The sequence below is a fragment of the Grampus griseus genome (assembly GCF_964374135.1).
Source record: "Grampus griseus genome assembly, chromosome: 18".
NCBI classification, from domain to species: domain Eukaryota; kingdom Metazoa; phylum Chordata; class Mammalia; order Artiodactyla; family Delphinidae; genus Grampus; species Grampus griseus.
In genome coordinates this window covers 57,517,610-57,544,799 of record NC_139012.1, presented here as the reverse complement: position 1 = coordinate 57,544,799, position 27,190 = coordinate 57,517,610, and the positions used below count along the sequence as shown (strand labels likewise).

Genomic DNA, 27,190 nt, shown 5'->3' with positions numbered 1-27,190 from the left:
TCCTTTGCTTTATAAAGCAATGGAGTATAGCATATTTAATCACTATGCTACTCTTCAGAATTTAAAATTACAATTAGATAAATTTTAGTTCGCTAATTAGCACCTCTAAAAAATCATGTCATGAACTCTGATTTACAAACTTAATTTATCGTCTTACTAAAATGACAACTTATATTTTCTATGTGCAGTTAGTAGTAGTGCTTAGATTGAAAACAGAACAAAACTTATTAAAAGTCATCATTGTAGTTACACCCTGAAAGTCCCAGAAACCTATATACAAATGCTTAAAAATGAGAGAGATCTTGTAGAGGCAATAAGATATGACTATTTAACAACCAACATTCTGTTTTTGAGTTACTGAATAAATACTTTTCACTCAGTAAAACAGCAAGGAGACAACTTTTCATTCTATGCTTTGACACAGATAATGCAAAATCAGATAATCAAACATAATTTTTATTTGGTTTTGGAGTACTTTGATACATAAAGTAAAACATGGCTGCCTAATACTCTGCATTCAACAAAATAATATACAGTGAAGAAGTGGAAAATTATCCATCTTTCTCAATGGAATTATTTCTTAATCTTATTGTTATCATGAAACAAGAGTATTTTACATGAGTTTGATTGCATGAGTTTGTCCTATGATTTGTATTTAATGCCTTCCCTAAATTAGAAGAAATGAGGTATTATATATAAATTTCACACTGAGCTATGAGTTACATAAAAGAATTAAACAACCTTACAACACATATCACAGTATTAAAATTGTTGCTTTATTGAATGTCACTTTCACTGGATATTAAATATCTTGAGGGCCATAACTATAATTTTTAACCTACCCTAGCACCTCAACAAAATTTTGACTGAGTGGATGAATACGTGATATTAACAAAAAGTTGCAAAAATTTAATTTAGATAGCTCTGATTAACTGTAAAATCTGAAATGACATTTGGAGTCACAAGATGTGGGTTCAAATCTTACTTTATCACAAATTATGTGATTTTAGCCTCTACCTGAACGAGGCTCAGTTTTCTCATCTGAATAAAAGGAATAGCACCTGACATGTACTTCAAGGTACCTGTAAAGGTAAAATGAGGTAATGGACTTGAAAGTCCTTTATAAGTACCAAACAAATGTAATTTTCTGCATATTCAGGTAAGAAATATATGTATGAAATAAGAAATCTTTTTAAGGTACAATGTGACAATTCACATTAAAAGTATGTACCATACATACCATTTTTCCCAAGTGAAAACAGCCTAACTCCTCTCTTCAGCCTACAAATACACTTAAGACTACTCATCCCCCCTACACACACACACACACACACACACACACACACACACACACACACACACACACACACACACACACACACACACACACACACACACACACACACACCATGCTTCAAAATACAGCCCTCGGTGCTTTATTTTCTCCAATAAATACTAGCGAAGAAGGGTTGACACTGGTGCATCCTCGTCCTCAAAGAACTGAAATCTGACTCCTCCACCATGACCTATAGAACAGCTTCAACATGGTTAATCCATTGGTTTCTTCTCATTTTCTCTCTGAAGATTTCTTTTTTTTTTTTAACTTACTTATTTATTTTTGTATTTTGGCCACGCTGAATGGCATGCAGGATGCGGACCAGGGATCAAATCAGGGCCTCCATAGTGAAAGCACCAAATCCTAACCACTAGGCCACCAGGGAACTCCCTGAAGATTTCTTTTCCTCTCATATCGATGCTGGCTTCTTTCTCCAAAATGACTATACATTTTTTTCTTCTAGGATCAATCGTTTTGACTGGTTCAGCTTCTGGCTCTCCAAATGCAAGTGTTGCATGAGGTTTCATCCTTGGACCTCCCTTCTTCTCACTCTATGTTTCTACGGAGATGATCCAGCCTATTCCAGCAGACTCGGGCATTGCCTCTGCATAGCCAACTCCCAAATTGCTGTCTTTTTCGCAACTCCCTCCCAGGTTCCTGGTCTCTATTTCTAATTGTTGACCACATAATTTCCATCTGGATGTACTTCAGTCTTTGTGTCAATCTCATCATCCCTCCCCATTGCCCCAAACCTCCTCCCCATCTTTGCTGCCACTCTAGGTAGTCAGCCAAGCAGAGACTGTGGAGGCATCAGGGACTTCTCCACTCTTCCTCATCTCTTACCTCCATGATCTAGGAACAGGATCTGCAGATTCCATCTCTGAAATGTCTCGCTAATTCATCTACTCTTGCCTCTGTTTTAATTTCCACTGCATTCAGGTTTCATTATTTCTTTTTAAAAGTATCGTGACTGCCTCTTAACTAATCTCTCTGCTTTAGTCTCTCACAAGTTAAATCCATCCTGTTAAATATAATGCCAAGGACATAAAAACACTCTCCTACTTTCTATGCCTACTCTTTGCCTGGAAAATAAACTCCAAACTCTCTCACAGTATTCAAGACCTGAACTAATCTGTTTCTAACCTGTTTTTCCAGTAACTCCTGCCCACACCTTTCTCTTTGCAGAACATGTTATACACGTACAGCTTCACGCCCTAGTTTATGGTATTCCCTCTACCTGTTATGGCTGTTCTTTATTTGTCAAAAGCCTATACATCATCTTTCAGGCGCATGTGGTAAATCATGTTCCCTGTAATACCTTCTCTATTCTGCCTTTCACATAGAATTAATCCTCCCTTCTCCTGTACTCTTTGGCTATTAAAATTAAAGTGTTAGAAGTGTTTATCTCTTCCACTGCATTAGACTCAAAGGGAAAAAGTATTACTCATCTTGATTTCACCTATGATTCACACAACACTTGACAAATAGAGGCTACCCAATAAATACTAAACTGAATAGACCTATTCCTGATTTACATAACAAATACAGACTACAAACTTTAAGAATAATCCTTATCTGTGTAACATATAAACTATTGGGTTGGCCAAAAAGTTCATTTGGGTTTAAGTAAAAATAAAAGACACATTTTTCATTTTCACCAAGAACATTATTGAACAACGTATTCATTAACTGAGCAAACCTTTTGGCCAACCCAATACATCATATTAATTTTGTGTCAGTTATAGTTAGAATCAATGAAATCATTTGGCTTTGGATAATAATGAAAATATATCTGAAAGATGAATTATTCATTATAATCCTTTTGGTTTTAAGTATATCAAACAGCTAAATTTCTCTCTTACAGTTGGTTTGGAAGGAAGCAGGAAATAGTTATGCAAAAATCCAGTCAAGTATCTGTAAAAATACATAGAAATCAAATATGAGGAGGCCATTAGTAGTGCTATTAAAATATCAATGTAAGAATCACTAAATCTATCAAAGCCTTTTGTATATTAAAGAGTTAAAGACATTGTAAAGCCTAAAAACGATATTAATTCAATTAAAAGTAACCTTAAAGAAAATCAGGTATATGCTAAAGGGTCAGTGCCAAATCACTGTCACAAAATATTTTTTGTATAACTAAAAAAAAAAGTCCATCTCTAAGAAATACTAATTTAATGAAATTACGCTAAATCTTGCTCTATGATTGTAGCTCAAGTGTCAGCAAACTATACCCTGTGGACCAAATCTTTATTTTGTAAATAAAGTTTTACTGAAGCTGGACATACTCATTCATTCCTGCTCCTGTCTGCTTTTGCTCTACAAAAGCAGAGTTGAATAGCTGAGCAGAGACTACATGTTGCACAAAGCCTAAAATATGTACTATCTAGCCCTTTAAAGAAAACTGACCAACTCCTACTATAGATAATCAGCTGGAAATTTGGTTGTAAAACCAGGCTGGTCTGTGTATGTATTATCATTATAGAATTTCGAATTTTTATGTAAAGATTTCTTCTCAAAAATTAAAAGAATTTAAAAAAGAAAGATATAAAGATGTTATGATAGAAAATATACGGATGTCAAAAAATATATACAGATGTCAAAAAAAGAAAATATACAGATGTCAAGTACATAGGAGAGTTAAATGGCATATATAACATGATTTTTTAATGAAAAAATTATTTTATTTTTATACTTTTATATATACTTATAATATATTCTTCATTAACTAGGAAAAGAAGTAGCTGCTCTTTATATTAGAGTATGTCACAGAAAATTAACTGTTCTACTACTATTGCTTCACTAAAGAGTAGAGAATTAATTCTTCCTATAGGAATAAATAAGTAAAGTTAAATATAATTAATTATTTTTTAAAATGAGGGGAGGGAAAGGTGGAAAGAGGGAGGAGAAGGGAGAAGGAGCAGGGAGAGAGAAGCTACTATACCTCATTCTCTAACTGATATGAAGCCAATCTGTGTACCAAAGTTAAGGCCATCTCGGACATGGGAGAAAAACTTGTCAGGATGACAGGAGGTACAGAGGTTGAGATCTTGGTTCTGGTCCTGAATATTCTGTGGCAGAATTCCTCCCTGTTCTAGAAGAATCCTTAGGATAAAGATTTTTCAAAAGACAGAAAGTTTACTTTACCAACAGCCAAAGCAATATGGAAAAAGTATGGATATTGGTGTAAAAGAATTCTGGGAAAGATCTGCTTGGAACAATGCAAATTGTTATTCAGTTTCAGAACAAGGACAAGTCAGGAAATGGTAGATTTCACCACCATTAATCATCTAAGTTCATATGTGAACTGTATAACCTCCATATTGTCCTGCAGACATGATCTGGGTATAGGATTCTATAAGCAAAATCAAGTAATTATTTAAGAAGAAACTTTTATAAGCAAAATCAAGTACTAATTTAAGAAGAATCTTGAAGACAAGATTCAATTGATTCAGACAGAGCGTGCTTTGTAGTCATCTGGCTCTCCCGCCTCCTTTCCTTCTATTAACCAGATTTTTCACAGAAAATTTGCTTCTCCTTGAACACTTCATGGTATGAAATATGACTATAAATTAGTGACACTTATTTCACAGGTCACATTTAAGAATCAATTTCAATCCTTTCTACTTATGTACTAAATGAGGCAGAATCTGGGTAAGGTTTTGCTGACTGGAAAAGAAACACGATTCAAATCAGACATCAATTTTCCTTTGTAGAAATGACAAATAATTTTTATTATCTATTAATAGCAAAATTTCATAAATTCAAAAATGCAAGGGACCATAAAAAACTTGAAAGTATCTATGTGTTTATATTATCTAGTATTTTTGTTGAAAAACATATTCCTCCAGTTAATTAGAGAATAAGAATAATTTTAAAATATCAGTTTCCTGATAGTTTATTATATTTAGGAGAATTTAGCTGAGGAATGTCTGTGACGTGCCATTCTTTTCTATAAAAAGTGCCAACTTTTCTATATGAAGTTTAAGTAGATCTCTTAAAATTAAATGCCAGCTGTTTCTTCCTTCACTTTTAAATCAATAAGAGATACCAGATCAAAAGACTGCTGTTATTCAAACTTCAATGAGAAAAGATTTCATATTTAAAATTAGTTTTTGTGTAAGTGTATATGTCAGCTACTTAAATATCTGCCACCTGAATTTTTCTTGGAGTTACTAATTGTTTTCTAAAATTATCTTCATTTTAGAAGCAATAAGCAATAATCAAACTTGCAGTTCTGGACTGAAATCAAGCATACCTCGTGGCTTTACGGATGTCAACATAGGGATTTGGTGAGCCAAAGAGCCGTACACATCCGGGATCAAGATTATGAAATGCCTTTGCTGATTCCCTTGGAAGAGTAAAACAGCAAGGTCCTACTGAAGGCCCCAGTACAACAATAATGTCTTCCAAACTACAGCCGTATTCTGCTATCATAGCATTCACTGTAGCCATAGCAACACCTAACAAAGTACCTCTCCAACCTAGTAAATACGAAGAAAAAGAGATAAGCAAAGTTAAAACATAAGACAATTTCATCATAATTTATATCTAAGTTAAAAATGAACAGAGTCAGTTTATGTATTTTCGAAGTCCAGAAATAGTAAATGAATCACAAAATTAATTAATTAAGCCAAATAGTCAACTAATTAATTAAAATACTGGGTTTTAAATGAGGTATATTATACAAAGCACCTGACACAGAAGAGACATTTAATGGGAGGTCCCTTCCACTTCCTTTTTAAAATGTTCTATACTTTCAGTTTCCACTGGAATTATATCTTCTTAGTCTTCTCTCCTTCACTTTTTATGCACACTTTTAAAAATCGTGGGAAAAAACACATAACATAAAATTTACCATTTTAACTGTTTACAAGTGTACTCTTCAGTAACGTTAAGTCTATTCACATTGTTGTGCAACCAATCTCCAGAACTTTCTCATTTTGCAAACTAAAACTCTATGCCCATTAAACAAGAACTTGGCCTTTCCACCTTCCCCAGTCTCTGGCAACCACCCGTCTTCTTTCAGTTCCTATGAATTTGACTATGCTAGGTACCTCCTATAAGTGGAATCATATAGTATTTGTCTTTTTGTGACTGGCTTATTTCACTTAGCATAATATCCTCAAGATTCATTCAATGTTGTAGCATGGGTCAGGATTTCCTTCCTTTTTAAGGCTGGATAATATTCCATTGTATGAATTTTGCTTATCCATTCAATCATGGATAGACACTTGGGTTACTTTCACCTCTTAGCTACTGTGAATAGTTCTGCTATGAGGATGGGTGTGCAAATATTCTGCCAACATCCTGCTTTCAATTCTTTTGGATATATATTCAGAAGTGGAATTGCTGGGTAATATGATAATTCTATTTAAAAATTTTTGAGGAACCATCATACTGTTTTCTATAGGAGCTGCACCATTTTATACTCCCACCAATAGTGCATTATGGTTTCCATTTCTCTTCACCAACACTTTTTTTTTTATAGTATTAGCCATCCTAATGGGTGTGAGGTGATATCCTGTGGTTTTGATTTGCTTTTCCCAAATTATTAGTGATGTTGGGCATCTTTTCACATGCTTGTTGGACATTTGCATATCATCTTTGGAGAATGTTCTATTGAAGTCCTTTACCCATTTTTCAATCAAGTTGGTTTTTGTTGTTGTTGCTGAACTGTAGGTGTTCTTTATATATTCTGAATATTAACTCCTTAGTAGATATACGAATTGCAAATATTTACTCTCAATCGGTTGGGTTGACTTTTCACTTTGTTTACTGTGTCCTTTGATGCACAGAAGTTTTTACTTTTGACAAAATTCAATTTATCTATTTTTACTTCTGTTGCTTGTGCTTTTGGCATCATATCTAAGAAACCATTGCTTAATCCAAGATCACAAGGATTTACGATTACACTTTCTTCTATGAGTTTTAGAGTTTTAGCTCTTACATTTAGATCTTTGATCCATTTTGAGTTAATTTTTATATATGACATAAGATAAGGGTCTAACATTATTTTTTTGCATATGACTATCCGGTTTTCCCAGTACCATTTGTTAAAGAAACTGTCCTTTCCCCATTGTATAGTCTAGGTACCTTGTGAAAAATCATTTGACCGTATATGCAAGGGTTTATTGCTGGGATGTCTATTCTATTCCATTGCTCTATACGTCTGTCTTTATACCAGCACCATACATACTGTTCTTTTTTTCTTTGCAGTACGCGGGCCTCTCACTGCCGTGGCCTCTCCCGTTCTGGAGCACAGGCTCCGGACGCGCAGGCTCAGCGGCCATGGCTCACGGGCCCAGCCGCTCCGCGGCATGTGGGATCCTCCCGGACCAGGGCACGAACCCGTGTCCCCTGCATCGGCAGGCGGACTCTCAACCACTGCGCCACCAGGGAAGCCCATACATACTGTTTTGATTACTGTAGCTTTATAACAAGTTTTGAAATCGAGACGTGTGAGACATCTAACTTTGTTCCTTTTCAAGACTGTTTCTTTTATCTTTGATACTTTTGAATTTAATGTTTCAAAACCCAGGAAGTAGCAAATAATATTCCCGTTTTATATCCAGGAACTAAAACTCAAATTTTAAGTAACTTTTGACAATGTCACTGACTTCTAGTCATTCATTACTTTAGCTAGATCAAAAGAAAAATGCACCACTTTCTTATTTATCTATAGTCTAAAATGCAAAGTAATCGTTGATTTACAAGCAGAAGAAAATCTAAAAGATCATTCTTCATTTTACATAGACTCATAACCACTGGATAGTCTAAACAGTATTTTTTAAAAAAAATCACCAGAAAACAAAATTCCATTAACATAACACAGAACCTAAAAATTCTTTGTTCTTATCTTCAGAGAACAGCTAAAGCCACTAGACTACAGCATATTAAACTAAATGCGGTTTTCCAAACATATCTTGCTTTTTCTTACCTCCACACCTTTACACATGCTGCTGCATTTTCATAAACACCTTCTGCGACCCAACATGTCTCAACTTCCTATTCCCTATTACCTGGACTTCAAGGGTTCTCAACTAGAGGCAGTACAACTCCCTGGGAGTGTTTTGAAAAGCATGGAGGCTTTGTTTTTTCTTTTGGTTCTTACAACTCTGAGTGCTACTGGCATGAAGAATTTCAAAAAGCCAAGTAAACTTGGTCTGCAGTCAGCATAAGACTATCTTGCCCCAAATGTTAATAGCACCCCTGCTGAGAAACACTGGCACCTAGCCAAATCCTATAAATCCCCCAGGAATCAGCCTAAGTACTGCTTTCTTTGGGAATTATACTCTGATTCATATAATTTAACTTAGGGACTCCTTTTATCTGCTCCTGTCCTAAGAGTCTGCTAGCTCTTCCCTATCTTTACACTTATCACCATGGGTAGTAATTAACTATTTGTAATATCCATCAGAAAGAAATTATAACTTTTCCCGTACCAAAAAAATTGGTAAAATCCTAGATGTTTAATTAAGTACACTTACCAGAGTGAGCAACCCCACATGCTTTTCTGACAGGATCGGCAAAAACTATCGGTATACAGTCAGCACCAAGAGCCGCTATTGTGACTCCTCTTTGATTTGTGGTGATTCCATCGTAAGATTCAGGCTCCTTCCTTCCCATAATCCAGACATCATTGGCATGATCAGTCTAATACCAAAGATGTGAGAAAAAAATGTTTTGAAGATAGAGTTTCTCATACCATAAGCTTTTCTTAAAGTACGCATCTTGTACAAAATTATATAACCAGTTTAAGGTTACAAGCATTCATTAAATATATCAGGTCCATATATGATAAAATAACAAACTTACGTATTTAACTTTATGATATGATAATCTCTGCATATTTTCCTCAAAGGAAAGCAGACTTTTACATTTAACAAACATTTTAAAAAATTCAAAATAGTCCATCCATCATGAATACCTCCCACTAGAGATGGGTAAATCTCTAATTGCAGTACTTTCCACAAAGTACTAATTTACTGAAAGAAATTAAATTTCCAAATCAATGATCTTTTTACTTTTCCTGGAGTCAAGTAATGCTGGAATTCTGTAAGAAACAATTATCTCATCAGTTGTACCCGAGTTCCTCCTAGTGTTGATTAATAATGGGTTTTCTCTCCCACCAAGCAGGAACCTTCCTTCTAAATCAAAAAGGGCAGTGGTACTATACTCTGAGAATTCACTGTACTTTTAGATGTGAGGAACTCCAGATGAAATATATATATATCATCATAGAATTGATCTTTAGGTTATGGTATACAGCTCTAAGAAAAATAATCACAAATACTATCCTAAATCTTAGATTAAAACACTAGATGCAAAAGTTAAATAACTTATTTAAAGTCCACGTAGTCATTAGCAGAGTCAAGAATATACTTTAGGGACTTCCCCGGTGGTGCCGCGGTTAGGAATCCACCTGCCAATGCAGAAGACACCAGGGTTCGATCCCTGGTCCGGGAAGATCCCACACGCCACGGAGCAACTAAGCCCATGCGCCACAACTACTGAGCCTGTGTTCTAGAGCCTGCAAGCCACAACTACAGAGCCTGCGCACCACAACTATAGAAGCCTGCACGCCTACAGCCTGCGCTCCACAACAAGAGAAGCCACCACAATGAGAAGCCCACGCACCGCAAGGAAGAGTAGCCCTTGCTCGTCGCAACTAGAGAAAGCCCGCATGCAGCAACGAAGACCCAACACAGCAATAAATAAATAAATAAATAAATAAATAAGAATATACTTTACATCTTCCAAAATAGGAAATAAAATTGTACCTTTATTCGGTAAAATTTCTTCACGTTAAATCCTGCTGCATTCCCCAGCCTACGCAGATTTTCTTGAACAACAGCCTTGGGATCTCTCCGTTTGGAACTACTGAAGAGGTTGAATGAGCTAAGAGTTGGTATGTAAGATATCCCACCTGTTCTTGTAGTAAATCCATGTATGAAAGTATCTGTTGAAGATAAACAATGAAGATTAAAAACATGACATACAAAAGACTATAAGCATTACAAACCCAGTCTCTCATTAAGACTTTCCCTAATCACCTCATCCTGCATTAGTTTATCTGCCTTCTAATTTCTACAGTTCTTTATACCTCCACCTATTCTTACGACATAATGCTTTGAGTTTGTTTTACCTTTTCTGTGGGATTATTGCTCTTCAAAGGGTATCTTTTGTCCCATTTGTCTTTGTTATCCCAATAGCATATAGCTCACAGTAAACTTCATTCTTCTGTGAAAGCACCAATGAGTTAAGGTTTCAGAATTTCTGAGTAGGAAATGCTTACGGTCATAAATCTCATTTAAAAGGAAGGCTGGGGGATTTGTCTTAAAGCTGAATTCGCATAAAGAGAAATTATTTACTTAGGGTGGCTATCCCTTGACACCCCTGACACTACAAGGCAATGCATGACACTCCCATGTTGTAACTGATGCTAATGAACACATAAATTCATAACAGTCTACAAAAGAAAGAAGCAAAAAGAGGTGAACAACCTGTAAAGAAAGACTGGCTTTTCACATCCAGTAAAATCAACAGATAGTGTTTAACGTACCTGGGATCAAAGGAGATGTGATAATGGTTAATTCTCCTTTCAGTGTTGGCAAACTTCTCAAATATGTTTCTATTTCATTCTGGATTGCCTCTAGTTCTTGAGCTGTGATTATGTTTATTTCAGTAGGCTGTTTCAAAAGACCTCCCCTCAAAGTCATCTGTAAATCTTCAAACTCAAAATTGTAAACATCAGTGAAGAGTTGACCAATAAAAGCCTTCATTAATGTCTTCCGGTGCACAGGCACAATTACCTTAATGCTGCTCAAATTTTTTTCATCAATTTTTTGTTTAATGGTATACAATGAGGCAGCCATGCTGGAATTGCTAACAGTCTCAAATTCTCTCAGGAAAGCAGATAATCCATTGCTTGTTTCTAATTCACAATCATCATGGTCACAGCTGATGTTACTGCAACACATTATGCAAAGGAACTTGGCCTTGGCACCATGGTGGTTTCGGACAGCATTCAATGTCATTAGTAATGTCTGATGACAGTTTTTCTGAGAGTTTAATTTCAAACCAAAGAGATCTATCAACACTGCTTCTGCCATCCTTCAACACTGTACAAAGTTCTTCAAAGAAGGTTTTTGTGCCCCCCAAAATCACCTGTAAAGAAAAATTAGCCTAAGTAAGAATACAAAGTTATATCAATCTCCTTATAGTTACAACAGAAACTTGTGGATGGGTAAAAAGAATTGCATTGACTTAAAAATGTAACCAAAATAGTGAATCTAGACTCCTCCCAGAAAAGCTAGTGCACTATTTGTCAGAACCAGGACAATGAAAAGCAAAGCCATCTCTTAATTCATTTTGTGAAAGTACTTTACATCTTTCCAGCAGAACAACAGTTTTTGTTTTGTTTTGTTTTCAGGTAGCAATTTTTTAAAAATATCTTTATTGGAGTATAATTGCTTTACAATGGTGCAGGTAGCAAATTTTAAGCAGGGAATTACTTGTTGACTTAGACAAAGTCCTGTATTTTAATTACAGGGTGTCAACTTATTGATATATCATTAATCCGGATATCACTGGTTTGTTAATTTACATCCCTTCATATGAAATACCTGGGTGTCGAGTTCAATAGGTTAAAAGGAGCTGCACCTAAAAATTAAAATTTTTAAATTCTTAATTGCTTTTTTTTTCCTTCAGAAAAATTGCATTTTGTTATTGTTGTTTTTCAGAAGCAGACTCACAGATACAGAGGACAAACTAGTGGTTACCAGCGTGGAGAGGGAAGGAGGGAGGGGCAAGATAGGGGTCGGAGATTAAGAGGTACAAACTACTACGTATAAAATAAATAAGCTACAAGGATATATTGTACAGCACAGAGAATATAACCAATATTTGATAATAACTTTAAACGGCATAAAATCTATAAAAATATTGACTCACTATGTTGTACACCTGAAACTAATATTGTAAATCAACTACAATTTTTTTAAATGCGTTTTTAAGGAGATAAAAGCAGACTCCAGGATTCACGCAGGACTCAGGTATGGCAATTATCTCATAAGCAACGGCAATTTGGATCAGGTGTGCGTCCCACCTGCTCTCCTCTTCACTCTCCGCCCACAGATCTTCTCCCCCCAGCCCCTGCCCTCCCCCACCCCAGGCTGCCGGTCTCTCTTTGGTGACCCCTTCGGTGACCCCCTGTGCCCCGGATGGTTTTCTCCTGCCGCCACTCCTAACCCCCTCGCTCTGGACCGTGAAAAGCCCCACGACGCCTCTGCCACCCGCCCGGTCCGCGCTCGGCCCTGTGGGGCGCCGATCCTCACCTGCCGGACTCCTCCCGCCCTTTCGAGATTTTCCGACGGCCGGACGCACACCCGAGGTCGTTCTCCGTCCTCGCCCGTCGCGCGTCGCCTTCCGCTGCACACTCGGTGAGCGGCGAGCTCTGAGGCGTCTGCCGCCCCCAGTCCTCCGCCTGAACGAGACCAGGAGGCCGCGAGCGTGTGCCCGGGCGCTGGGCGGGCGGCGCCCGTCCCGCCTCACCCGCCTGACCGCGGACTGACGGAGCCCCCGCCCGGCAGCCCCCTGACAGCCGCGGAGGCCGGGCCGGGGGGCTGGGTGCGGGGAAAAGGGAGCGACCCGGGGAGCGACCCTCGGGTCGGACGCGCCAGACCGCGGGGAACCGTCAGCAGTTCCGGGTCAGGAGGGCGCAAGCCCGCACCAGCCGCCAGGAAGAGGAACGGGAACCGGAGCAGCCGACCGACCGAGTGACCGGAGCCAGGCGGGTCCGCTGGGCGGGGTGGGCGGGGCGCGAGGGAGCGGGGCGGGCCTCCGGACTGGGCGCGCGGCCGAGCGGCCTCGGGTCGATGACCTCCTCCCCCTGCCCGGGAGCGATGAAGCCCCTTCCCGGCGTCCGCGCTCCCAGTCGGGCCACAGCGAGTCGCCGGCCAGGTAGCGCGGTCTGGCCACTCGGTTTCCTCCCCAGAGCCCAGGCCTGAGAACCTCCTCGCGTTAGCGCTTGGCACTCTGTCCCATCCAAGTTCAAGTAACGTGCCTCCTGAGGTAGACTTTTTAAATTTTTGTAGCGGTTTTGCTTTAGTTGTTTCCAGAAACGAGTTGGCTGAACCCCTCCTTTGCCTTTTTGCTGATCCAGCCTAACTTGCTGACTAAACTTTACAGCTCCTGCACGTGTGTGGATAAACGGAGGTCCTAGGTGCCCTTTGAAAACTACGCGCCAGGAGTAGAAAATTAGAAGGCACTGACCCTTAGAGTTGTGATAAAGATGTAAATTAGCATCCTTTCTCTGCCCTGAAAGAGCATAACATTCATTTATTTAAAAATATTGAACAGCTCCTATGTATATGGAAGGCAGACACTCTGACCAAGGGGAAATATCTCCAACCTTCAAAGAGTAGGAGAAAGGATGCTTCCTGTGGAACTGGTTATGACAGAAGGAGGGGGTCCCTTCTGACAGTCACTCAGACAATAAGTGCTGAAGAACCTGTCCCTGAGAGAAAGAATCTCAGCCATCTGGGAGTTTAGAAGAGCACCTGAAGTGGGCAGGTGCTGCTATTCTATGGCATCACCAACCCACAATAGGAACCCACTGTTCAGTGTCTGGCAGATGTTTCTGTCAAAAATTGTACTTTCATCATTTTTGCTGGACATTTATTAAGAGCACTGAGTGCTATGTGGTGCACCTGATGCACTCTGCTCTGAGCTTGCTTTATGTTAAATATTAGTGTAAGCAAAATAGAGGTCTTTAGTTACAAAGCTGGGTGAAAACATTTATCTCTGTTTTTATAGACAATGGTGGGAATTCATTTTCTGTCATGCAACAGTAACAGTAAAAAAGGTAAAAAAGAAATATTTCAGAATAGGGAAGCTGTCAGGGAAGAGAAAGTTTGCTGTTATATTGTATTTATATACCATTTCCTTTCATCATCTGGTACTGGGCTGTGGCCTCATCTAGCACTCTCTTACCTCATCCCCATTCCCCCCACGCCAGTGGCTCTCAATCCTGGCTACACCTCAGAACTACAAGTAGAACTTTAAAAAAATATAAATCCAGGGAGCTTCCCCCTCCCCCACCTCCAGATATACATTTGAATCAGAAACTCGGGGAGTCAAGTCTCACTCCGGGCGTCAAGTCTCGACCTGTTTTGCTTTGCTTTTTGTTTTCTTTTAATCTCTACAGATGATTCAGATGCATAATTAGATTTGAAAAAACAACTTCCCTATTCCCAAGCCACTCAAACTAAAGGCTGTTCCTTGGAACACCATATGATTTCATCCTTTGCATAAGCTATCCCTTCTGCTTAGAACACTCTTCTCTTTATATGCTTTTTTTAGCTGTTACTTGTTCAAGACCCTTCAAGCTCAAACATCACCTTGAATCCCCATCCCCTTGCTAAGCAGAATTAACTGCTTCTTTTAGCATTTTGTTTGTATAGGAGAAGCTCTCTCATAGATGCAATCTGTATCCATAACCAAGCAGTACATTGAAAAAGTCAATTAAACATTAAATTGTATACCTCATAAAGATGAACATGGTAGTATATAAATTATATCTAAATAAAACTGTTTCAAAGGAAAGTCAGTTAAACCAGAGACTTATGAAAATATACCATAATACCTTAAACATTTTTTAACCTAAAACAACTATATGCTTGTTTGCCAATCTGTTGAGAAGGTCCAAGGCCTTTTCTTTGCACATGGCCTCCTGATTAGAGTTCTGCATCATATCTCTTCCATAAACTACACTTCTCAACCATCAGCTAAGCTTTCCCAAGATTCGGTTCCTTTAAGAGGAAAATAACCTAGAGGCACTTGTGAAGCTGAGTGCAGATTTCTTCTTTATAATCATTTATAGTTATCTCACACATTCAAACAACTCACCTTAATTGGGTCTTTCCAAAATATTAAACATAGCTTTTAAAGAAACAACAAACTTTATTTCCACACTATTTCATTGGTTTACATAATATTTAATTAAATTATGAAAGTACAGTGACAAGTACAACTGGCATAAACAGGTTCAGGAACAAACACAAGTGACATTGTCAGCTGTACAGTTCCACTGGTAGGAGCAGAAGTGGGCAGACTCACTGGAGACTAGCTTTGTAACCCTTTAGCATTCAGCATGCGCATTCAGCGTGATGTGGGAATTAGCAGCTTATGATTTAAAAGGAAACAAAATGAGTCAATTGGTTAGAGGTTAAGTGTAGGTAGACTGAGAGAACACCTACTGTTCCTCTACATTTTCATTATTTGACTTTGCATCTGTTTCCCCCATAGAGACATAGAGCATTTTGGGGGCAGAGAGAGTGCCTGGCTGTTGAGGGGAACCTTTGGGAAAATCCCCAGGCATTCTTAATCACCATGTAAATCCTTATCATGAAAACAATTAGAATAAAACTGGGAACACTTGTCTTTAAACCATTCACACTAGGGTTTATGAGTCCTTCCAGAAAAGGACATGTAACATGCAAATTTCCTTATTAAAAGATTATGTTAGTTTCCTAAGTTTTCCATAACAAATGACCACAAACTGGATGGCTTAAAACAACAAAAATGTGTTGTGTTATAGTTATGGAGGCAGAAGTCTTAAATCAAGGTGTGTCAGGACCGTGCTCCCTTCAAAGCTTTCCTTGCCTCTTCCAGCTTCTGTTGGCTCCACGTGTTCCTTGCGTTGGGATTTATTTATTCCAAAATTTATTCTTTTTGGATGACTCTGATGATGTAACTTCTCTTGAAAACATGTGGTTGAAAAGACTTGTCCTCTTTTTTACCTGAAGTATGTACTATTGATTCTTACTGATTTGTGCAGTTTGTTACATTTTCCCCATGATTCCTCTTTAATTTATTGTTGGAATTGAACCATCCAGAACTGATTCCATCATGCTTATGACAAATATAGACATAATTTTAAACTCTCAATTCCAGGAAAACTTTTCTCTCTTCCCCAGGTCAGTTTTCTTAGCTTCCCCAGTTAAACATCAGCTTCAGTTATTAAACTCCCCTTCCACTTGGAAAACAAAAACAAAAGCAATTTCGCACTTATGTGAAAATTAACTAAGTAATTTTTCTTTCCTTGTTTTCTAATCAAATGTATGTTCTAAAGGGGGTAGGAGGTAATTATAAACTTAACTACTTAAACTGCTTGGCAGGTCCACATAGCAGCTTTTTCCATTCAGGATGAAAAATGGTGCTTATGTGACATGGGCGCACATGGACAGTTGCCTCGTCTTGATTCTTTTAAGCCTGAAGCTCTCAAAACCCGAGGGGAGTTTGACAGCCTTGCTTTATTTTGCTCATTAACTTGAAGGGAGGTACCAGACGATGAGTTTCCAAAAACTCAAGCCATGGCCTTTTTAAAATCTCCTCCCAAGGGCCAATTACAGGCACTCGCCTCGAATTCAGATGAGATGGTGCACAAAAATCATGCTCATCACAATGCTTTAGTACATACTAAATACCTAATAAATGTTAATTTGGATCCTAGTTGCTTCAAATTTCATCCTTCCTGCTTGGATGTATGACCTTTGGCGAATTTCCTTATTTCTCGAAGTCTTAGTCTCCTCATTTACAAAATACAGGTAAAAATCATGTCTAGCTTATAGGATTGCTCTGAAGGCTAAAACAGATAATCTATGTGAAAGTACTTATGGTAATTAGTAAATGTTGGCTATAGTTAATATAGAACATGGTGGTTTATAGTATTTCCATTGCACTGTTTTCTGTAAAGCTACTTTTTTAGTTGAGAGTGTTTTGCCTAAATGATTTTTTTTTTTTGCAGTACGCGGGCCTCTCACTGTTGTGGCCTCTCCCGTTGCGGAGCACAGGCTCCGGACGCGCAGGCTCAGTGGCCATGGCTCACGGGCCCAGCCGCTCCGCGGCATGTGGGATCTTCCCGGACCGGGGCACGAACCCGTGTCCCCTGCATCGGCAGGCGGACTCTCAACCACTGCACCACCAGGGAAACCCCTAAATGATTTTTTATAAGTAATATTTGGATATTTACTCTCAAATACTATAGGTATTATAAGGTGTGTTTTTTTTAAATCAGTCACTAAATTCATAATTATATTTCCCACAATGCTTTGTATATAATATGTACCAACATACGTGGTTTGAATGAAAGAATAATTAATACTGTCTAGTCTCTAAACTCTTGTTTTTATTGATTTATGCAATTGTAATGAATTATCAGTAGATGGCAGTAGTTTTTTATTTTTTGTCCATTCTACAGTAGAGATCCAGAAAAAATGAAAATTTCCTCAATTTTAAACCAGATATCCTTTCATGAATAGCTGGTTTAAATAAATATCACCCAAGAGTTCTTCTATTTATGCTGCTTCAGAAATAGATATCAAGAAGTACCAGTTACTTTATTTTTTATTGTATAAATCTAATTTTCTTAATTTTTTTTTTGGTTTCTTCATCAAATATTTTAAAGAATACAAAAATGAGTAAGACTTCCTGGAGCTTATAGTCTAATAGGGAAATATAGTATAAAGTAATGTAAACAGTAGGAATAGAAATTGTTGAGTGGCAGGAATTTGCTAAATGCTTTATATTCATTATTTTACTTCATCCTCACAAAAATCTAATGAGGAAAGTACTATTATTGACAAGGAATCTGAGGCTCAGGTTGGAAAGAATTTACCTAATAAACTAGTAAGTGGCACAACCTAGCTTCAAGATTAGCCCTATCTTACCCTGAGACCTAGACTGTTATCTATCTTGGTATAATAGAGATATAGAAACAATTGTACTAAAAAGAGAGAGAGAGAGAGATCATATATACCCAGAAAGATCAAGAAAAACTTCTTAAAGAAGATGCATCTAAGGTGGAGTTGAAAGATTGGTTGCTATTTGATGTGATCAGAACAGTGTTTCAGAAGCATTATTCTATCAGTAGAACAGGGTCAACTGAAGTGGAGATAGACTATAGTTAGACACCTGTTATGTTCCAGGCACTGTTCTAGGTCTCTTCCCTCATGGAGCTTACATTAGTAAAAGGAAATAAAAAAGAAAAATGATAAAAGTGATAAATGCTGTTAAGAAAAATGACGCAGGGTAAGGAAATGGGGGATGAAGGTCATGTTTTAGAGGGATTATCAGGGAAGCCTTCTTAGCCAAGATAGTATTTGGAAGAGGTAAGGAGTGGTTGGATTCCAATATAATTTAAAGGTGGAACCAGTGAGTTTTGCCAAAAGAATTGCATGCAGCATGTAAGAGAAAGAAAAGAATCAAGATTCTGATTTGTCTATTGAGTAAAACAATTGGGGCAGCAGTCTTGGGCCACATACTTGGGGAATATCTAAAATGATTTCCCAAAGGGTCTATGGAACATCAACAATGAGCTCTCATTTATGATTATCTTGGGCAAGGCTGATTAAATTGCCTTGGGCTCTATATCCTTCTAGATACCTCCCTGACAGTATTCTAGAGTTTTGAGTGTGAATAAGAAAAATGAACTTATAATTTACTGGGATGGAGAAGACCATGAAGGAGCAGGTTTAGGGGTAGTGATGGAGTGGACAGAGACATAAAGAGTTCGGTTTGGAACATAGTAAGTTGAAATGCCTATAAAAAATTCAAGTGGAAATATCAGGTAGGAAATTGTGTATGAGTCTGGAGCTCAAGAGGGATGTCAGGTTAGGGATATGAATTTGGGAGTTGTGAGCCTATAAGGGGAGTTTAAAGCCATAGAACTGGATGACATTACCTGCAGAGTAAGTTTAGAGAAAAGAAGAGGCCTGAGGACTGAGTGCTAGGGCGCTCTAACGTAAATGACAAAGGTGAGGAGGAGCCGGCAAAGGAAACCAAGAAGTATGTTGTTTCAAGGAGGAGGACATGATCAAATGTGTCAATGACATGGATACGTTAAGGAAGATGAGGACCAAACTTGCCATTGAAGTGGCAATGTGGATGTCACAGATACCTTGATAAGAACTTTAGAGTTGTAAACGATTAATTCTGGGGGGTTCAAGAAGAATAGGTGGAGAGGAAGTAGACAGCAAGGATCTTGGCTATAAAGGAGAGCAAAGAAAGGGGTCAATAGCTGAAAGAGATTAAAGTGTCAAGCAAAAGTGGTTATTGTTGTTGATGATTATACGATAGGCTGTCCAGGATAATATGTTTGACCAAATAAAGGAGGAAATTCTATTGATGGGACGTTTGAAGGAGCAATGTCCTTGAGTAGGAGAGGAAGGGGTACAGAAGGAGAGGATTGGCCCTAGGTCAGAGCAAGTACACTTTATTCACTGCAAGAAAAGAATAGACTAGTATATAGGTATAGGTCCAGGAAGACTGGTAGATGGGGTGATTTACCACCCTCTCTGATATTTTCCTACTATCTCAGTTAAATAAGAAGAAGGGTTATCAACTGAAAGAGGAGGAGGAAAGAGATGTGGGAGGTTTGAAGACAGAGAAGAAGGAGTGAAATAATCATCCATGAAACTTGATGAATCCTAGGGGCCTAGCATCAAGGGCCCACTTGACATAAAGTGTCTTGAATTTTAAGTGAGACCACAGCACAGGTGTGTGCTTTTCTTGAGGCATATTCAGCTACTAGTATGTAAGCAAAGCAACTAGTTGGAATTTTTCCAGGGAAGTAGGACAGGGAGAGAGCGGTACAAAAAAAGTGAGGTTGAATGCAAAGGAATCTAAACTGGGTAAGTGACGTGAGTACATGAAAGGCTAAGGGACCATGAAAAGGTAGAAGAGTCAATGTGGTTGAACAGCTCTTACAGTCAAAATACTAGGAGGGATGAGCTGAAAAATAAGTGTTTGAATCTGAGATTATGGATGAGGTGTAGTGATACTCTGTGGGTGGCTGGGGAGGATGGATAAGGAAAAACATCAAAGAACTTAGAAGTCAGGGGATTAAAAGTACCACCTGTGTGGATGTTGAAATTCCAAAGAAATATTTTAAAAAGTAGTAATAGAGACACAGTAAGTCAGATACTGTAATCTAGGAGTGAAGGGTAGAGATTTATAAGTCAACTGATAATAAGGAAGAGTAAAGCTTACCTTACTTTTTACTTTTTCTTACTTTACTCATCTGAAGCTCATGATGGCATGAACTTCAGAGAAACTAGGTGGTTTTAGGGAGAAGATGTTTTTAAAAGGATGTCATCTAAAAAGAAAAATCCATATGTTCAAATGTTAAGCAGGAACACTACATTCCTTTTATTAATCATGCAAAATTGTATGATTTCTTTTGTATAGGAATGGACGGGCACAATCAGATACGCTTTTTCCAAAGACTGGTAGTGCCTTTAACTCTGCCAACTCAGCATTCATTTGTTGCACTGGTACAGGAAAGAACTCTTTCTCTCCATCTTTCAGGGGAGAAAAAAATCTACCCCTTCATCTCATCCATTTCTCCTACGTATAGAAGAGATTGAATGGTGATTTTAAACTTGCGTAAGGCTTACCCTGGCCTTACACAGGAGTGCCATATTCCCTGTATCCTATACCCATGACAGAAGTTGCTAATTCAGCTTGGCACTGTTTTTCACAGATTCTGATTATAGTTTTAGAATCCATTTCATAATAGTTCTAGAGGTACTAGCTACTAATCCAGAATAATTAGTTACTCACTCTATGTCATTTACTGTGCTAAGCATGTTACATACATTAATTATTACAACAGCCCTATGAGGTTTTACAGATGAGGACACTGATGAGCAAAGAAATTAAGAAACTTCCCAGGGTCATAACAGCTGAAAAGCAGGACAACCAAGATGGAAGGACAGTTCTACTTTTTCCCCAAATCTCTCACTCAGTCACTGTATTTTAATTCTTGCAGCTGATGACGAATGTCATTGTCATCCTTGTGAGATATTTGACAATTAATTTACTTTCAGGATCACTCATACATGACGGAAAAAAAAAAGAAAAGTGAAAGATTATCTACACTGATTATTTTGTAGGAGTACAGAAGGTGAACTAGAAAGGGGAAAAGAGACACAAGAATGTCAGGCAACGAAGAAAGGAAGAGTCAAGGAGTTCCTGAAGAAGGTAATGAAGCTATCTTCAGAAATATATAACTAAAAGATGAGTGGTAACAAAAAAGTAGTATGCTAGGATAATTGTGTTAAAATTAATAGCAAATTAGAATAGAGGGAAGCTGTTGAAGTTTACCGGGAGGAAACTTATAGAATGTTTAGAAAAAGTATAACAACCTGAAAATGCAGGCCTATAATGAAAATTCATCAACTGCAATTGAGAAATGGTTATGGTACCACTATAATTGTAGTATATGTGCAAATGGTATAGATAAAAATTTTTAGGACAATCAAAATATTTATACTGTTCCATAAAGTAACAGGTATAATATTGTAGTAGGTGACTTTGAATTGTCTGTTTTTATGGCCTTTGATTTTGGTTTTGTTTATAGTCAAAAAGGAAGAGTACCAACCCTAAATTTAGTTTATTTTTGAGAAAACATAACAATTTTCATGACTTTGAGTGAAGAAATATGTTTCTTAGAATGTTTGCATTTAGATTTTATTATATACTTTATTTTGTCTAGCTCTGGCTAAACAAGACATATCTTCATTAACTGATGCTGTCGAGCAAGTTGCACAGCAACAACAATCACAAGCATCAGAAATAGAAAAAAACAAAAAAGTTCTGTTCAATTTGCAGGTAACCTATTTCACACAGTCTTTTAAATGAGTCTTTATGTTCTTCAAAGCTATATTAAATTTGTAACAGGAAAGTTATTAAGCATAACTTAATAACTCTGAGGAGGCAACTTAAAATGTCTGTTTTTCATATTTACACCTTCTAAATTATTCTGGTATCCCTAAGTAAAGTCTACATGAGTATTCCAGTTTCATGGAACATTTTACACATCCAGTGTGCAAACATTCAACAATGTCACTGTGACTATAAATAAGCATAAAAAATATGTCACATAGAATTATTTTAAATTCACTCTATTTGATAGTTTTTCCTAAAATTCTGAATTGAAAGAAGGTTAAGTTTTTAAGCCTGTGTTCTTAAAGCTATGGCTCATGAATTACAAGTTGCCAGTGAACATTTCAGGTAGGTAAGGAACATTTCTGTGTTCCTTAAATTTCAAAATATGTTCATAATTCCACCACAGGCATCTGGAAGCCATACTTGTTTTTGTATTCAGCATAATTAGACATAACTGTTCTCTGTTAATATAGCTAAAGGAGCAAAAGTTAAAACAGTGTATTTAATTTTTAAAGGTTTTTTAATTAAATATAACATAGAAATGAAAAGAATATGCTCTAGAGCAGGGGTCCCCAGCCCCTGGGCCACGGACAGGTACCGATCTGTGGCCTGTTAGGAACTGGGCCACACAGCAGGAGGTGAGCAGCAGACGAACGAGCAAAGCTTCATCTGTATTTACAGCCGCTCCCCATTGCTCACATTACCTCTCTGCCTCCTGTCAGATGAGTGGTGGCATTAGATTCCCATAGGAGCGCGAACCCTACTGTGAACTGCACATGCGAGGGATCTAGGTTGTGCGCTCCTCATGAGAATCTAATGCCTGATGATCTGAGGTGGAGCTGAGGCACTGGGGAGCATCTGTAAATACAGATTATCGTTAGCAGAGAGGTTTGACTGCACAGAGACCATAATAAATCAATTGCTTGCAGATTCATATCAAAACCCTATCAGTGAGTGACAAGTGAAAACAAGCTCAGGGCTCCCACTGATTCTGCATTATGGTGAGTTGTATAATTATTTCATTATATATCACAATGTAATAATAATAGAAATAAAGTGCACAATAAATGTGATGTGCTTGAATCATCCCGAAACCATCTCCCCCCCAGTCCCCCACCCTAGGCCGAGGAAAAACTGTCTTCCATGAAACCTGTCCCTGGTGCCAAAAAGGTTGGGGACTGCTGCTCTAGAGCTGAACTGCCTAGTTTAAAAGAAGAGATTTGCTACTTCTGGTTCCATGGTTTAATCTCTCCATGCTTCTGTTTTCTCATTTGTAAAATGGAGATAATAATAAGACCTGCCTGTAAGGTTTTCATGACAATTAAATGAAATAATACTTGTAAACATTATGTAAGATATCCTTGCTGGGACCCTGGTAGGCAGTATGGGACCAGATTTTGATAATGGCTTTAGGTATTAGTGTATCAACAGAGATATGATGATAATAATTATACCTTTTTGGTAATATAGATTTCTTATAAGTATTTGCATTGCATTAGTCACTTTCAGAAAAGAATACATGTTGACAATAGGATATAATACAAAGATAATAATGTCTTAGATTTCTATAAAGAAATTTTCTATAAAAATTGTCAATCTTCAAAGAGTTTTACAGATGTTATTTCACTTATGTTGAGGGCCTAATTTCTATTAAGCATTTTGCTAAATATAGTCCTCACTTTTACACTACTCACCGTCTATTAAAGAGGGAGACAAATAAGTAAACAAATAATTACATGCAGGGAAGTGGTGTCAACAGTAGAAGCGCAAACACAGATTTAACACTGAAAGAGGAGTGATCGGTTGAGTTTTAAAAAATATCTGGAGTTCACTTGAATGATTAGGTGTCTGGGATAGATTTGAGGGTTAGGGGGTGAGGAGGATGATATTCCAGACAAAAAGAACCTGAAAAAATTCACAGAGTCCTGAAATAAAATTGGTACATTTATAGAACTATAAGTAGTTTGATAGTGGAATAACATAAACTGTATCTTGAGAAGCAACAAGAGATGTATAGCATGATAAAAAACTTGAACTTTATTCTAGAGATGATGGGAGGGTTTTGATGGACTTCAAGCAAAAGAGTGAATGATTAAATTTATGTTTTAGAAAGAGAATTCTAGAAGCATGAAAGACACTTGTTACAATCCAACATCAATTTAAGATAAAAACTTCCAGCAAATTAGGGATAGAAGAGAGCTCCAGCCAACTGAAATAGGGCATCTACATAAATCCTACAGCCAACAGCATACCTAACAGGGAGAGACTGAATATTTCTCGCCTAAGATCAGGGATAAGGCAAGCATGTGTCTTCTCATCACTTTTATTCATTCTACGGTACTGATAATTCAAGCCACTCCTTGCAAGAAAAAGAAATAAAAGGCATCCAGATTGGAAAGGAGGGAGTAAAACTGTTTTTATTCACAAATAGCATGATTATTTCTGGAAAATCCTAAGGAATCTATTATTTTAAAAAGCTATTAGGACTAATAAGGGAGTTTAGAAAGGTTGCAAGATAAGATTAATTATAAATATCAGTTGTATTTACATATATTGAAAGAAACTATCAGAACTTAAAATTTTTAAAGCATTATCATTTACAGTAACATCAAAACTATGAAATACTTAGGGGTAAATTTGATGAAAGTTTTTGTGTTATAGACTGAATGTTTGTATCTCCCCAAAATTCATATGTTGAAGCCTTAATCACCAATGTGATTGTATTTGGAGGTGAGGTCTTTGGGAGGTAATTAGGCTTAGATGAGGTCATGAGAATGGGGTCCTGGTGGTAGGATTAGTGCCCTTATAAAAAGAGACTCCAGAGAGCTTTCTTTCTGCCATGTGAGGACACAGTGAGAAGGTGGCCCTCTACAAGCCAGGAAGAGTTCTCACCAGAACCTGACTATGCTGACACCCTTTCCAGCCTACAGAACTGTGAGAAATAAATTTCTGTTGTCTTAGCCACTAAGTCTATGGTATTTTGTTATGGCAGCGCCAGCAAACTAAGACAATATGTAAGACCTGTATACTGAAAACTATGAAACACTGCTGAGAGAAATTAAGGACCAAAATAGAGAGATATACCATTTTCATGAATCATAATATTCAGTATTGTTAACATGTGAGTTCTTTCTATTTTATCTATTGTTTAAAAGCAGCTCCAATCAAAATCCCAGCAGGCATTTTTTAGAGAAATTGACAGGCTGATTCTAAAAGTCCTATGGAAACGCAAAGAACCTATAGTAGCCAAAACAACTGTGAAGAACAATGTTGGAAGTACTACTATTACTTTGTTTTTGTTTTTTTTTTTTGGCCGCGCCACACAGCTTGCAGGATCTCAGTTCCCCAACCAGGGATTGAACCCGGGCCCTTGGTAGTGAGAGCCCAGAATCCTAACCACTAGGCCACCAGGGAACTCCCATAATATTACCTGACTTTGAGATTTATTATGGAGTACAGTAATCAGGACAGTGTAACATGGCATAGAGACAGACATATAGATCCATGGAACAGAACAGAGTAGTATCCAGAAATAGCCCCACACATAATAATTGATTTCAGAGGTGCTCTCATGGACAGAATGTTTGTGTTCCTTCCAATGTGATGGTATTTGGAGGTGAGGCTTTTAGGAGGTACATAGGTTTAGATGAGGTTGTGAGGGTGGGGGCCCTATGATGGGATTATAGGAAGAAAAAGAGATCCCAGAGCTTTTCTCTCTCCTTCTCCTTCTCCTTCTCCCTCTCCCCTTCCCCTCCCCTCCCCTCCCCTCCCCTCCCCTCCCCTCCCCTCCCCCCTCCCCTCCCCTCCCCTCCCCCTCCCCTCCCCTCCCCTCCCCTCCCCCCTCCCCTCCCCCCCCTCCCCTCCCCTCCCCTCCCCCTCCCCCTCCCCCTCCCCCTCCCTCTCCCTCCCTCTCTCTCTGCCATATGAGGACACAGCAAAAAGGTGTTTGTCTGCAAGCCAGGAATAGGCCTCTCACCAGTAACCAAATCTGCTGCACCTCGATCTTGGACTTTCTAGCCTCCAGAGTTGTAAGAAATCAAGTCGGTTGTTTATGCCACCCAGTCTATGGTGTTTTTCCGTTGTTTTTTTTTTTTTTTTTATAGAAGCCCGAGCTGATTAAGACGGGTGCCAAGGCACTTCATTAGAGAAATGATAATCTTTCAACAAGTGGTGGAGGACAGCTACATGCTAAAAGTGAACTTCAATTTCCACCTCATACTGTATATGAAAATTAACTAAAAATGGATCATAGGCCTAAGTACAAGAATTGAAAGTACAAAGTATCTAGAAGAAAATATAGGAGAAAAACTTAGTGATGCTGGGTCTGGCAAAGGTTTCTTAAATAGTACACAAAAATTTTAAAAATTGGACTTCATTAAAAAACGTTTTTATTTCTGTTCAAAAGGCACTGTTATGAAAATGAATGTGAGGTATACCTGCTGGGGCCCTATGGGCATTTGGGTTGTCATAGACTGGGAGAAAATACTTGAAAACATACCTGACAATGTACTTGAATTTATTTATACTATATAAAGAACTCTTACAATTCAGGAAGGCAAACAACCCAGTTTAAAAATGGGCAAAAGATTTCAATGGTCATTTCATGCAAAAAGATATTGCAAAAGACAAGCACATGAAAAGATACTCAGTATCATCAATTATTAAAGAAATGCAAATTGAAATCATAATGAGATTTCATTCTATACCCACTAGAATGGGTAAATTTAAAACGACTGACCATACCAAGTGCTGGTGCAGATATAAAAGAACTGGAATTCTCAGACCCAATTATTTTGGAATGTAAGTGATGTACCATTTGAGAAAATAGTTTACAGTTTGTTAAAAGTTTAAAATATGTCTACCATATAACCCATACATTCAATTTCTAGCTATTCATTTACCCAAGAGAAATAAAAGTGTATGCCCACTGGAAAACCAGGAACAACACAGATGTCTACCAGATGAATGAGTAAACAAAGTGTGGTATATTCGTACAAGAAATATTGCTCAGCAATAAAAAGAAAGAGCTACTGATATATCTAACAACATGGATGAGTCTCTAATTAGGCTGAGTGAAAGGAGTGAGACTAAAATTGTATATATTGTATGATTCTTTTCATA

The 27,190-nt window shown here is 37.8% G+C and overlaps 2 protein-coding genes across 2 annotated transcripts in view; one reads left to right on the top strand and one right to left on the bottom strand.

Annotated features, from left to right (window-relative positions):
* Positions 1-440: 440 nt before the first annotated feature.
* LACC1 (laccase domain containing 1) lies at positions 441-13,102 on the bottom strand. The gene is made up of 7 exons (XM_082675800.1): positions 12,676-13,102; positions 10,902-11,506; positions 10,120-10,298; positions 8,827-8,992; positions 5,595-5,820; positions 4,281-4,441; positions 441-3,250 (listed from the first exon to the last, which is right to left on the bottom strand). Exons 2-6 carry the CDS (start codon positions 11,449-11,451, stop codon positions 4,282-4,284), a joined length of 1,281 nt encoding a protein of 426 aa, XP_082531926.1. The 5' UTR covers positions 11,452-11,506; positions 12,676-13,102; the 3' UTR covers positions 441-3,250; position 4,281.
* Positions 12,648-27,190, top strand: part of CCDC122 (coiled-coil domain containing 122) — a 33,671-nt gene continuing 19,128 nt past the window's right edge. Inside the window, exons 1-3 of the mRNA XM_082675801.1 lie at positions 12,648-12,780; positions 21,229-21,382; positions 21,897-22,012. Coding sequence (XP_082531927.1) covers positions 21,337-21,382; positions 21,897-22,012 — 162 coding nt within the window. The 5' untranslated portion in view covers positions 12,648-12,780; positions 21,229-21,336. The remainder of the gene's footprint in view (positions 12,781-21,228; positions 21,383-21,896; positions 22,013-27,190) is intronic.